This window comes from Anastrepha obliqua, chromosome 1 (genome assembly GCF_027943255.1).
Source record: "Anastrepha obliqua isolate idAnaObli1 chromosome 1, idAnaObli1_1.0, whole genome shotgun sequence".
Taxonomy (NCBI): domain Eukaryota; kingdom Metazoa; phylum Arthropoda; class Insecta; order Diptera; family Tephritidae; genus Anastrepha; species Anastrepha obliqua.
Genome location: NC_072892.1, coordinates 100,674,615 through 100,689,614, shown reverse-complemented (window position 1 = coordinate 100,689,614; position 15,000 = coordinate 100,674,615). Strand labels below are relative to the sequence as shown.

The 15,000-nt window shown below is 36.9% G+C and overlaps 1 protein-coding gene across 1 annotated transcript in view; it reads left to right on the top strand.

The window, feature by feature from the left end:
- The first annotated feature begins 347 nt into the window (after positions 1-347).
- Positions 348-15,000, top strand: part of LOC129252898 (uncharacterized) — a 38,718-nt gene continuing 24,065 nt past the window's right edge. Inside the window, exon 1 of the mRNA XM_054891051.1 lies at positions 348-585. Coding sequence (XP_054747026.1) covers positions 484-585 — 102 coding nt within the window. The 5' untranslated portion in view covers positions 348-483. The remainder of the gene's footprint in view (positions 586-15,000) is intronic.

Below are 15,000 nucleotides of genomic sequence, written 5' to 3'. Positions count from 1 at the left end.
GCGGCATTGCTAAACGCATGGCACAGAATAGTCCGGCCGCCATGACAAGGAATAGTCTCTAACAAATTGACATTAATCTCTATTACTAAATGTTTTGCTGATGCTTTCGGTCAATGCTGGTAATTGTTATAGCCTGCTGTGTGCTTGTTGCTGTTCTGAGTTCATGTTGTTGGCACACAAAAGTGGATTAATATATCAAGACATAACAAATGATCAACAACTATCCATTTGTTATTTTTTGCCTTTTTTTCGTTTTAACAACCAACTGGTGCTGTGAAAAATTATTGCTCCTTAAAACTATAAAAATCCACAGCTCCTGCGATACATTCATCAGTAGCTGCCAATTATCTATAGTGTTCACATATCCATCAAGCTAACGAAGATTTTAAGGCATTTCGTTCTGTGGAAGCGGAGAAGTGAAAAAGTTTTAAAGAGCATCAAATCAAAGTGCTCTAAACAAATTTGGTTTTTGTTCAGCTTGTCATGTACAATTTACGCGTGTACACTTTGCTTCTCGCTTTAGGCACTTCCTGCTACGTCTCCGATAGCACTAAGGCAACCAGCAATGACGATGATTTTCTGCAGGTGAGTAGTCTGCATTGCAATGGATACGAGTATAAGCAATTTAATGTTAATCAAGTTTGTGTGCTCTTTCGAAGTTGAGTATGTTACCAATACATGTGCGTTTCTTCTCTTGCCACTTCTTATATCGAATTTGCTTTGAGCGCAAATTAGAATTGCTTGCGATGTGCGATATGTTTTCATTCGCAATTAAGCTGAAAAAATAAACTGTAATTTGGCTTGAGAGCATACTCGCACATATACCTGAGTGCAAACATAAAAGCTAACCTTTGGTGGGGAAGATGTGGCACATACTCATACTCGAGAGTTAATCTTAACAGTTTAAAATGGCTTTGACTCGTAATGATGTCTATTATACGTTGAAATTGGAAAATCGGATTGAGTTAAATGCAGTTCGAGACATTTTAGTTGTACTAGGAAAATTTGCAGATAAAACTTTCGGAATAAATTGAATTGCTTGATTTTGAAAAGAGAAATATTTGTAAAGATTATATTACACTAGCTTAATGGTGTTTAGTTCGATATACAGTCCGCAACAAAAGGTAGCACATCAACATGTTGACAAGTTTTGACTATTTTCCTTATTTCTTTTATTGAATGTCCATTATTTTGTTTTTATGAAAGTATAGCTCATTGCCGATTAAAACCATATGAATCCAAGGTTATATGAAAATTAGGAAAATTTCGCAAACTTTTCATCTCAATTCCATGGTTTTTAATTGGAGTTTCTAAAAAAATTTTTGGTATGCATGCTTGTATCTTGTAAAATTGAAGTACAAGATGGCGTAGAATTAATTATCCAATTTTTTTGAATAAGCTTTTTATTAAATGAAAACAAAAAAATTATTTTGAATGATGGAAATCTTTTCATTTTGACCTTTACATCACTTGTCCGTCTGTGTACTGCAGCTGTCTGGTTCACAAGTGTCAAGTATGTCTGATAGCATTTTCAAAAATTATAAATCTTCCAATAGAGTGATTAAGTTTGTGCCACCTTCTAATAATATGGTAAAGTGTCAGTTTTAGTGGACGAGCAACATCTGCTTCCCTCAACAAACTTGCAGGATTCATAATGAATTCCCACCCCATTACTATTTACCACAAATTGTATAGGCCTTAAATATAATGAGTAATATTTCGTGACTGTTTCGAAAAATTCCTAGAGTTTTCGGTATGTCTCAGATGGCAACAATCGCCTTATATGAATGCAATTGCGCTATTGCCCAAATATGGGGCCTTTCGCCTAGAGTTGTATTTTGGCTCAATAATACCATTATAAAGCCAATTTTTTTTTATATGGAAACTCACTAGAGAAGATGACATCGGTAAAGAAGCTGGAGAGAGTTCAGTAGTCTGCACTCATTGGAAACAGTGGAATCAACGCACGGTTAAATGTGGTAAATGTAGATATCGCAGGTAAAATTGCTGCTGCGCGTACCGCCATCATACTGAGGGGTTCGGGCTATAGACTCAACCTCACTTGTTGACACTCAAGTATCCTAAGAAACTTTGCGTTCATTTCCCCGTCGATGGATCAATCGACACCCTCGCTTAGTCCAAGCGGAACTTTTTCCACCCATATTCCATGAATGGAGGAGTGAATGCGGGGCTACACTTGGAGGCAGGGCCTGGTGAATCTTCTCACGGATGGATCGAAGTTGGAGGGAAAGGTTAGTGGAGGAGTATTCTGCGAGGAGTTCCCCAGCAGACTCAAGTTCAGATTACCGATCTACTGCAGTGTGTTCCAAGCAGAGGTTTGGCTACTCTGTCGAGAAAGTAAATATTTACTCCGTTAGCCAAGTGTTAATTAGGGCCCTCGGGTCAATGATGGTGCATACGAAACCGGTCAGGGAATGCTTGGCCCCTTTCGATTGCATCCTAATTCTTTGTCATAAGGCTCATCTGGTTTCCTGGGCATATCGACATTGCGAAAAACTTTGTGGCGGATGAGCTGGCCAGACAACCTGCGGTCAGCTCCTGGAAAGATGGGCTTCGTGCCAACTGAGCGAGCGCTGGGAAGTACACAAACTTGTAAGGTCGCGAAATACTTCTGGCCATGTCTGAAAAAATATCAGCTCTCGAACTTCGTGGGTGTTTCACAGGACATTATCCGCGAGGTGGGCATGCTGTGAGATTTGGAATTACCTCTAGTCCGTTTTGCGTCAGCTGCATGGAGGATGAGGTGGAATGATCTCAGCACCTTCTCCTTAGCTACCCTGCCTTCGCAGGGCTAAGATTGAATCATCTTGTCTCTCACCTCTTTGCATGCTGATATAACAGGGTTTGATATTAAATCTGACGAACTTCATCAGCAGCATAAAGCGGTTAACGCAACGGCAACACATTCATAACCCACATGTACTAAACCTATCCGCCTAAAACTACTTATATACTGATGTATATATATATATATATATGTATATGGCACTTACATCCTTTTCCTCCTCCTCCTCCTTTTTGTGGCGTGCATCCTGATGTGGCAAATGGTTTGTAATGATCAGCTTTTTTGTGGCAGAAGTACACTCGAAGATTTGCCATCGCTTGTCGAGGGGCAACCGTTATTAAAATTTTTTTTTTCCATTTTGGTGTTTCACGGAGCTTCGAACCAACGTCTCTCCTAATTCCGACTGGTAGTCACATACCAATCCATTCGGCTACGGCGGCCACAAACAGCAATACCTAACTTTGCTTTCCTTAACATGCACAAACATTGCCATTTTATATGTTTTTCAACGGTTTTTGAAATAGAGTTTTGTGCTATTGATTTTTTCTCTATAATTTTAATATGGTGTACGAACTTTCTTTCAGAAAATGGCTCTTAACTTTAACAATAATAATATTTGCTGGAAGTCAATAACTCAATTAATGATATGGTACGCAATGTTTGTGTACAAAAGGTTGACCGCGCTCAACCCGAAGTGTCAATACCCGGTATGATTGTGTTAGTTTGCTGTCGGCTGATATTACCTTATTTCTCAAGCCTGAAAAGCATTTCTTTTGTTAGGTGCATATGGCCGTGCGCCGTAATTTTCTTGCTTCTCCATCTCTTTCTGCTGCTTCCGGTGAGAGAATTTGTGCTAGTGCTACCAACAACGCGTGCCTACTTCAATCCTCAGCAATCTAAATCTGTACAACTACAACTTAGTGAAATTTCACTACTTACTGTATACATACATATAATGAAATTGCTGCTTTGAGAGCTGATAATACTTGAATTATCTCTTTAATCAGTGGTACGGGCGATAATAAAAAGCAACTAATGAACATTTCTGATGTTTTTCGGTCCGGAATTCGTAGAAATAATTTATCATGGAATACCAATAAATGCAATCATATGAGTTTTTCTAAAATTTTGAACTCAATTCATATAATTTATACTATTTTTAAATACCATCTCATCTCAGTAAAACATTTTGGAGATATGGATGATGTGTTTGACCCTGGTTAAATTTTGTTAAATAAAGGGTGGTTAAGTTTCAAGGGCCGGTGTTGATTTTAAATGAAATAGAATTTCTTTAAGAAATTCTTGTCATTTCTCTTTATTATGATAATATTGATATGGCTCAATTACGTATAAAACAAAATATCGGCCAAATGGCCTCGGTGGCACACCTCCATCCGATGGAAATGACGATGAGGCATAATTGAGGTTCTATGCCGTAAATGTGCCGAATTATCTCATCCATTAGCTCTTGAATTTTTGCTGGCTTATCGACGTACAGCTTTTCTTTCAAATAACCCCAAAAAAGAAGTTCAACAGTGTCAAATCACATGATCTTGGCGGCCAATTGACATCGCCGCGACATGAGATTATTCGGCCATCAAATTTTTCGCGCAAAAGAGCCACTGTTTCGTTAGCTGTGTGACAAGTGGCACCGTCCTGTTGAAACCACATATCGTGTACATCCATATCTTTCAATTCGGGCCATATAAAAGTTCGTTATCATCTCACGACAGCGAACACTATTCACAGTAACTGCCTGACCGGTCTCATTTTGGAAAAAATACGGCCCAATGATGCCGCCAGCCCATAAACCGTACCAAACAGTCACTCTTTGTGGGTGCATTGGTTTTTCGGTAATCACTCTTGGATTATCATTCGCCCAAATGGGGCAATTTTGCTTATTGACGATTCCACTGAGGTGAAAAGGTGCCTCATCACTGAAGACGATTTTCTTCGAAAATTGGTCAATTGCACCTTGTAAGCGTGTAAATGCAAGTCTTTATGTATAATGTTCATCAACGACGAGCGTGAGAGGTGCAATTGTTGAGCACGACGACGAGTTGAGGTGGACGGCTCTTCAACCACACTATCGCGAACAGCAGCAATATTTTCTGCAGCACGAGCTGTACGAGCATGCACTGGTGTTTTCACATCTCCTACAGACCCGGTTTGCTTAAACTTTTGCACAATTTTTCCGATTGCACATTTGGACGATTAAATTGACCGAAAAAATCACGAAGTGCGCGATATGCTTTTTGATTTGAACGCCCGTTTTTATAATAAGCCTGAATAACTTTAACGCGTTGCCCGATTGTGTGTCTTTCCATAATTCATATTCAGTTAGTCTGAAATTGAAAAATGGTTGATGAATGAAAAAATGGCACGTTTAGGTGTGGTTTATGTACATTCAATATCGGCCTTTAAAGTTTAACCACCCTTTATAGTTGCTCCTTAATTCCGATGGCTTTTAATAACTAAGCATTTCTGCGGTGAATATGTGGGAGATTTTAAGAATTCTTTATGAACATTCTGCTTCATTCAGAACTTGATATTTCCTCGATAGTTCTCATTCTAGTTATTGTTAAAAATCCGCTGTATTGAAGATTGTACAAATCTTCAAATGATTTTAAACATTTTCGAAAATGGTGTACCTTGAACCATCTGCATTGAATGCCGACAAATGTTGCGTGGTTTCATACAGAAAAAAATCAATCCATTTATTTATGATTATAAGTATTTTGAACAGTTTAAACTTTGTCGCTCCAAATATTTTTCTATGATTAGAAACTTATGTCGCAATAAGGAAGACTTTTCTGATACTTTGAACTTGAAAGCACTCTACGTTTCCGAAGTTCGAAGCCGACTAGATTACTGTTCATTAATATGGAACTCGTTCTACCATTGCTAAATAAAGAAGATCGAAAGAGTCCAAGTTTACCAAATATGCATTGTATAAGCTGCGCTGACCCAAAGGTCTCCCTAGCTTTATTTGGGCAGACTGAAAGTGATTGGACTGCAAAGCAAAGACACACTGCAAGCTGTAAAAATACACGACGAATATTCTTTTCGGCTCTCTTTGTGTATATTCTTTAAATTCCAATATAAATTGCAATGGGCTATTGAGTTTAATTAAACTTAAAATAAGGCAGCATAATTTAAAGCAGGTTCGTTTATTTGTGGATTAACGGTGTAGAACTAACTATGCCTTCGATGAACCAATAGTGCCACGCATTCAATTCTGCAAAAACTATTCTAACTTTGACTTTAACCTAGGCTTATGTAATATCAGCTATAATACGAGGGGTGCCTTTTATATGTCGGGATTTGGTAACCCTGGTGTTGCAATTTGGCAACTGACAGCTGTATCGCAAAGTTTGACATTTTTTGGCTTTTACGTACTCACAACGTTTTGAAATACCAGCTCTATTTGTGTTGTTTACAGTAACTTAAAAGATTCATCTCGGTCCAAAAATGGAATTAAATCGTGAACATTTTCGTGCGATTATTTTTTACAACTTTCGACGTGGATTAACTCGGCAACATTGCATGGATGAACTTAATTCATTTTTTGGCGATGAAGCTCCATTAAGGACCAGTGTTTATCGATGGTATGGTGAATTCAATCGTGGTCGTAGTTCACTCCAAGACGAATTTCGTGAAGGTCGTCCAAAATCAGTTGTTGTTCCGAAAACCATTGATGCTGTGCGCGAACTGATATTGCAAGATCGTCATGTGACCTATCGTGAGATTGAGACAATTTTAGGCAATATTGCATAAACATTTGACTGTCAAAAAAATTTGTTCGCGTTGGATCCCACACAATTTGTCAATCGCTCAAAAAAAAAGGCTCGTGTCGATTGGTCGAAGGAAATGCTCAAAAAATACGATCGCGGGGCTTCGAAACACGTCTATGACATCGTGACAGGTGATGCATCATGGATTTACGCGTATGAGCCCGAAAGTAAACAGCAGTCGACTGTATGGGTGTTTCAAGATGAGCCAAATCCAACAAAAGTTGTTCGCGCACGAAGCACTTCCAAACAAATGGTCGCCTGTTTTTTCGGAAAAACTGGACATGTCGCAACCGTACCACTAGAACAACGCAGAACAGTAAATTCTGAGTGGTACACAACCATTTGTTTGCCAGTTGTCTTCCAAGAAATTAGGAAAACCAATCGCCAAAGACACATCGGCTCAAACAATTGCATTTTTGAGCACCCAAAACATCGAATTAATGGGTCATCCGCTGTATAGTCCTGACTTGGCACCGAATGACTTCTTTTTATTCCCGTAAGTAAAAAACAAACTGAGAGGTCAACGTTTTTTGACACCTGAAGAAGCGGTTGCGGCATTCAGAATGCATGGAGGTACCTAATTCAGAGTGGCAAAAGTGCTTCGACAATTGGTTCAAACGCATGCAAAAGTGTATAGATCTTCATGGAGAATATTTTGAAAAACAATAAAGTGATTTTCGATGATTAAAATTTGTTTTTGTTCTCTAATCCCGACATATAAAAGGCACCCCTCGTTGCAATCTTTAACTAAATACTCAGAAACATTTTGAATATAGTCTGCAAGATTTATCTGTAGACTGAAATAAATAAAATAAAATAAAGATAAAAGTAGTTCAATGAACTAATCAGCTGCTTCACTTTTCATAACCTGCACCGACCTATTTAATCAGATATTTCATTTATTTACTGGTTTATAGAGCAAATTCTGCAAATAAATTTGTAAGTACGCGTGAAAAGATATGTTTTAGAGCTTCCAAAAACATCTAGAGTTTTCAACCCACTTTTTATTTGCTTTCAATGAAAGAGAATTTGCACGGAGTTCAATCAAATAGCAAAACAAGAAAGAAAAAAAATTGAATATTTAAATCGAATACTGAATCACTGCAATCTTAGATATAATTTACTGTTTAGTATAAAATCCTGTTTGTAAGGTTGTGAAATGAGACAAGCAACGAACGAAAAACTCTATTTTGGTTTTTGGTTGCTGCCCATGTTGGGTGATCTGTTCTAATATTCATAGCTGTTAAGGGAGCAGAGTATAAGCATAACTTCACATAGCTGCTCGCCGAACCTAATCTAATTTAATCCCTTCTTCCTTCTTATCTTAAATTCCCTTTCTCTTCTACTTGCATTGCTGTACTATTCTTGTTTCTAAGGCCACGCGAGCAGCTTGGCTGTTACTACAGACCCTTGCATTTCTCGCCAATTATCCAATTCGCTACATTAAGTATTGCAAAGTCTTCTGATTGACAGTCCATTCTTGTCATACCTAGAGCAGTAAAATATTCGGTCAACTGACATTCAGGTACTATATCGTTTTCAGCCTTGAAGCTGTCGAGGACAAAGTTTTTACCAAGCTCACCAAGAAAGACTGACGTCATACGACATATCATACATATCATTAAGCTCCAAAAACAGAGGATACTGTCTGACAATTAAAAAAAACCCACTCAATACTTAATAAACAACAAATTTGACAGACGCCGCAAACACTGGCCCGTCTCTATTAGAAAACTATATAGTGATGCCAAAGCAAACTTTTAGGTTAGGTTAGGTTGCAGCGATTGCTCACTATAGGTCACAGTCAGGCTTATAGCCCATTGTAATGCCGTGTGAAGAACTTGTCCTTTTCTTTCCTAAAACTAGTGTGCATTTTACAAAAATTTTAGAAGATTCCTGATTTCCTCAATACTGAGATTTTCCAATTCATTACGAAAAATGCTGCCTATTATTAGAGTATTTAACGACAAATACGTAGGTCGAAGCTAGTGTGCAAAAAAATGCAAAAAAAAAAACAACGTTGTACAACTTAAGAAGGTTTTCATCTTTGGTGGATCCTAATGAAATTTATTGTTTAAGGCGTTTGTATAACATATTGACATATATCTATAACTGAGCGATTCCATGTCTACGCAGTTTTGGCATAATTACAAATTTTTCTAAAAATTGGTTGATTTATGGGTTAAAAATAAACTAAAAAAAATTTGCAAGCCTATTACGATTTAAAAATCCGAATACTTATGAGATGTGAATTCAAGGCAGTTCTTGCTTATAAATAGCAATTTACACCCATAATTTTGTTTTTGAGATGTTGAATTCTTTCTTTAAAGAGAAAGCTAAATATTTATATGTATTAAAAAATGAGTTGTTGAATGTGAACCCGAGATAAAATTAACTTTTCTTTTTGGACTTTATACCAGGAAAATTAGATTTCCGAATACCTTTGTGAGGCACTGTGTGTATACTATATTTACTTCAAAAACAGTTTTTTGGATATATATATATTGGGTATGGGAATAAGTTTGCGCCCTCGTAAAAGAGGTGTCGCTGTTGATACTATATTTGTGTTCGCTCTACATAGTAATATACTGGTGATTTGAAGGTGTATATGTGAGGTCTCGATCCCAGTTATTGACATTCGTTTGAAGCGTAAATAATCTTTTTTATCTGATGTCAAAAATGTCTACGTTTGTCCCAAAAAAACAGTATTTGCGGGAAGTCATGCTTCATTATTGCCTTTTAAAAAAAGTGCAGCTGATATTGACAGATCAACCGTCGGTAAACGTTTGCACGCGATGAGAATGGTCCAGAAAGCAGGTAACTGGGTGCCACATCAATTGAAGGAGGGGGATATCGAGAGACGTTTAGTGACGTGTGAGATGCTTCGTAAATGGCAGAAAAGAAAGGTTTTCTGCATCGCATCGTCACTGACAATGAAAAATGGATCTATTATGAAAACAATGTTCATATTTCAAAGGATATGTTGTGCATTTGGTGGGATCAGAAGGGTGTCATCTATTATAAACTCCTTAATCTCTCTGAAATCATCACTGGCGATCATTACTGACTGCAGCTAATGCGTGTGAATCGAGCTCTCAAAGAAAAGCGACCGGAATCGGACGGTAGATATGACAAACTGACTTTGCTGCATGACAACGCCAGGCCACTCGTTGCTAAATTGGTCCAGAAATATTTTGAGGGATTGAATTGGGAAATCTTGCCCCACTCGCTGTATTCCCCAGACATTTCACCTTCGGGTAATTACCTGTTCCAATCAATGCAGTCAGCGCTTATTGGAGAGAGTTTCACTTCTTACGTTCGCGTCGCAAACTGGTTCAATGAATAGATCAAGTCAAAAGAACTCGAATTTTCGTGTATTATTTAATAGTTTATATAATTGTAACTTTGACTAAGAAAGGACGAAAACTTTCCATACCCAATAAATTAAATATTTGTTGACAGTCTTCTGGCAGTACAAGGGTGTCTTTGGAAAAACGAGGAGTCTTTATCCTAGCAATAACCTATGGATCTACACGGCTATGATAAGACCTATTATCAGCCATGCATCAGTGGCCTGGATGAGTAGATTCTCTCGTGGGAGTCAAGAGGACCTTATCGAGACTACAACGCACTGTGGCCTTCTGTTGCATCGCAGCTTTTCCGACTACTTCAAGCCTGGCTTTAGATGCTCTGATTGGTCTACCACCACTTGAGGCCTTGAAGATCATCTGCAGGCTGAAACACAATGGGAATTGGAACGACCTCTGTCCGGCATTGGATAACAGAGAAGGCATGGACTTCGATCTAACGATCCTCGCCATGCCCCTTGACTCCATGCCATCCAGAGTCGTGCTTAACAATAGATACAGTGTGGTGCTGCCAGAGGTTCAATTGTGGTCAAACTCTAAAAATGTGCCCGGCAAGCACTGTTCTCGCATTTTCACGGATGGTTCCAACACCGAGCACGGTTTCGGCTCTGGTGTCTACGTAGAATCCAGCGAGACAAAACTGCACTTTGCTCTTAGAATGCACGCATCTGTGTATCAAACGGAGGTGTATGCGGTTCAAGAAGGAATTCCATTATGCAATTTTCACAGATTCTTGAGCATAGTCCCTGCTATTAATGGAAAAAATTTGAAAAAAAAAATTTTTTTTGGGTTTTGTTTTACAAATTTTATTTCAGAAAATTAAAGAATAGGATGTGCCCAAAAAACAAAGTTTTTTTAAGTGTTTATTTTAGGCCAAATTTTGAATAAAACCAACGATATTTAGGTTTAGAAACTCTACAACCAGAATTTCTAATACTGAATTAGGTTCAAAAGTATCTCATCTAAGTTCTTATAATACACGAAGCTACAAATACCAATTCTCTGAAAAATTAAAGACCATGTCTAAAATACTTGGACCACTTGACATGGAATTCCTCAACTGGTTTTTTAGAAAAGTTTCATACACAAAAAAATGTTTTGAGATCCCTTTCAAGTAGAAGCCGGATTGTTCAAATATTTGAGAAAACGAAAAACGGAAAAAATGCTCGCGGGCCTCTATTATACAAGTAGGTCTCTGGAGGCAGAAATTGTATTTGAAATCACTTGCTATAAATTAAATTTGAACTAAAAACCATCTAATGTTAACCTTTCAACGCATATGGGCCCATATATGGTATAATTTTATTCTAAATTAAGTATTATAAAGTAATTCAAACGATTTTAATCCATCAAAAATATATTTAGAAATAATAAACACGATAAAATTGTTTATGATTTTATTGCGTTTCGAAATAAACTCACTTTTGTTCAAGTGGCTGAAAAGCAGAATTGAAATACTGATTCATTTTCAAGAAACGATAACAGAATAAAAAGTAGGTACTTTTTAACAAAAGAAATATTTCCATGGAGTCAATGTACTCATCTTTCTCGACGAATAGTATTATAATTTTTTCGCTTTTCAACTGGTATATATGGTTCCGTAAAACAAAAAAATATATGCAAGGTGATATCCAAAATAAACAAGACTGGGCTAAAATAGAAACGACAGGAGCTTTGTTCTGATACACTCTGACCTCGATACACTGTTTTGAGCGATGTTAAAGCTTTTCCAAGGAGTGTTTCAGGTCATTGACCGGAATGTCCTTCAGGATGTCTGTACAAGCCTTTTGGATGGTCTCTGCGGACGCAAAACTTTCTCCTTTCATGACCAAATGCAATTTTCCGAAGAGGTAGAAGTCACAAGGAGCTATATCAGGCGAATATGGTGAGTGATTGATGGTTAAAATGCGATTTCTAGTCAAAAACTCAGTCACAGGAGTGCATCGATGAGGTAGCGCATAAGCGCCAGCTTCCTCCTTCGCGGTATTCAGGGCGAATTCAACGAATGCGATGCAACAAACGCTTCAAAATGCCAAGATAGAAAATTGCATTGATAGTTTGGTTTGTTGGCACGAACTCCTTGTGGACAACTCCTTGGGAATCGTAAAAACAATTGAGCATCGACTTGATTTTTGACTTCTCCAAACGCGATTTTTTGGGTGCTGGCTAATCAAATATTTTTGTAAACGTTTTACCGGTTTTAAAACAAAATTTGATATTATCAAAATGAGTTTCGAACAAAGACTCATTTTTGTACCGATGACGTAAATATACTGACACTTTAGACGCAATAACTTCGTTTCCACTGAACCGAATATCACCAAGCATTCACTGTAAGTCAGCTAGGGATGTAACATTTTTATGACGCCAGTCTTGTTTGTGTTGGATTTCACCTTGTGAAACTTTTCCAATATTTTTCTTTTAATATTTCTTATTTATAATTAAATAAAGATATCTTCACAGTGAAAGAATTTCTTGTTCAGCAAAACATTTCTTTAATTTCATTACTAAGCATTGATACCAACGTTAGCAATGAGTTAAGTTGATGTTATCAAATAGCGGTTTCACTGTGTTCCCAATATTTTCACATCCCTCTTTCTGTCCTGCACTGTAGCAAAAAATGTAGCATTTCAACTTTCTTGTAGAAATTTCAATTACTTTTAGCTTTTACTGGTATATAATAAAAATGTGACAAACTGTACTAATTTATATTCTTATGGCCGAAGTATTTACTTTAAACGCATCCATGTAGGCAGCTTGCTCGAAAATACAACTGTGGAATATTTTGAGAATCGTACTCATACTTTGTAGCGGTGCCTTGCGTGGCTGCAATTTGTAAGTCATCACGCAAAACTTTGCCATAAATTTTCCATCATTACTCTTGCCATGAAATAAACTTTCTTCGCATTTTGGTTATTTACTAGCAGGACTAGAATTGTGTCAGCTCCAACCTTGTTATATTTAATGCAGTTGCTATTGTTGCCTGCTGCTGACTTCGTAGTGAACTCTTGGAAATTCTCTACAGACAGTTGACGAAATTCTTCGTTCTGGTATTGAAAGTTTTCAAGTGACTTTTGATGCTTTCCGAGAAAGTGAAAGCTTTTACTTTTCATGCACTTAGCAAATTTTTCACTCGTCACTCATCTGTGTCAAAATAGTTGAGTAATTGTAATATTCTTGCAATGAATTTTAGGAAGGAATATTTACTACACATCTTGTGCGTGTACGTGTATGAGTACACAGGTGATTTGTTGCTCATACGCCATGCTTGTTGACGCCAAATTTTTGCCTTAAATTGAAATTGTAATTGATAAAAATAAAGGTGGTTGAATTGCCGTATTTCATGATTTTAAATGCAATGCCCATTTATGCAGCCATTTAAAAATTACTTTCCATTATTTCTTCGTTATGCGCACTTTCACATCCAATTTTTGAAGTGAAAACTTCTTTAGAATCGTTGGGAGTGATTTGAGAAAAAGTGAAACGAAAAAAGCGACCCTCTTGGCTACGAAGCGTTATATTATATGTTGATATAAACGTAGCGACGAACTAAATAACTTTTAGGCCAGCGCCGACAGCATGGCGCGGTAGCCGAGCGACTAGCAATGTGAGCTTCCGATCCAAAATCCTTGGTTCGAATCACAAGAAAAAAATTTTTTTTATACAGTTATTTTATTTTATTTTCTGATATGTTTATGAGGAGCTTTTTCTCATGGCAGAAATACACTCGGTGTTTTGCCATTGCCTGCTGAGGGGTGAGCGCTATTAGAAAAATAGTTTTCCTTAATTTTGGTGTTTTCACCGAGATTCGAACTGACGTTCTCTCTGTGAATTCTGAATAGTAGTCACGCACCAACCCATTCGGCTACGGCGTTTGTTTAATTTTACTGATGCAAAAATTAGGGAAAATATATGAATAAAGTTTGCTTACTGTTTACACATTTTCCAAAGGTGACGGAGAACCAAAAAAAAAGTCGATTTTCAAACAAATACGAGTGCATATGTGTAATTGTGTTAGAGTTTCGGTCACGCCCCAGCAAAACCTGCGTGCATATGTGTTTGTAACATTCAAAAAAATGTAATTGTGTTAGAGTTTCGGTCACGCAGGTTTTGCTGGGGACGCTCATAATAGTAACCGCGTGTGTATTTTTATATTCGTAAATATTTTCATTTTTAAATATTTACCGCAATTATGCCGAAAAATAATGCAGAAAAGTGTCGTGAATATCGACAGAAAAAAATCTCAATAAATAGCATCACGGAATTCATTCACGAAAATTTAATAAAGTATACACCAGAACTATCGCGGATACTTAGAAAAGATTACGATAAAGTAAGTTTTGCATTGGACACAGCGGTTCCTTCAATTGACTTTCTCAATACAACATTCAATTTAAAAATGTGTAACAATCGCACTGAATCGACAACACGATCAAAAACAACCATTGACGCGGTATTTCAAAGATATGTTGACAACATCGAAACCAAAGTATTTGTATCATATTTTAGCTATCATAAGCTATCGTATCATTTGTTGAAATTGAAAACATTGAGAATGAATAATAATAAAATGAAGAAAATAAAATAGGAACTTTATAGCAATATTATAATGAACCTATAATTATCCCGCCCCTAATGCTGCTTTCGTCTCATTCTCTCTCAGTTTGTTTTACGGAAGGTTTCACTTCTATCGCGTCTAACCGTTAGACTGGTATTTTTTTTTTAATTTAGGTGCATTCCTTATTTGTTCATAAATTCAGCTGCAACCTTAATTAAATATGCACATTTGTGTTTTATTGGAGTGCACATTGCCTATTTTTTTAATTTTGTATCGTATGATGAATTATATTTTATATTGAATAATTCATGCTGCTTAAGTGATTTCTATTAAAAATTTATGTGGAAAAGTTATTGTGTAAGTTTAAAATTTCAGTTGCAATTCATTGAGGCCATAAGGATAGATTATTGCATAAATATTTAAGTTTATTTAATAAGGGATAAAATAAAAAGAACGCGGTTATTTAATAGGTTC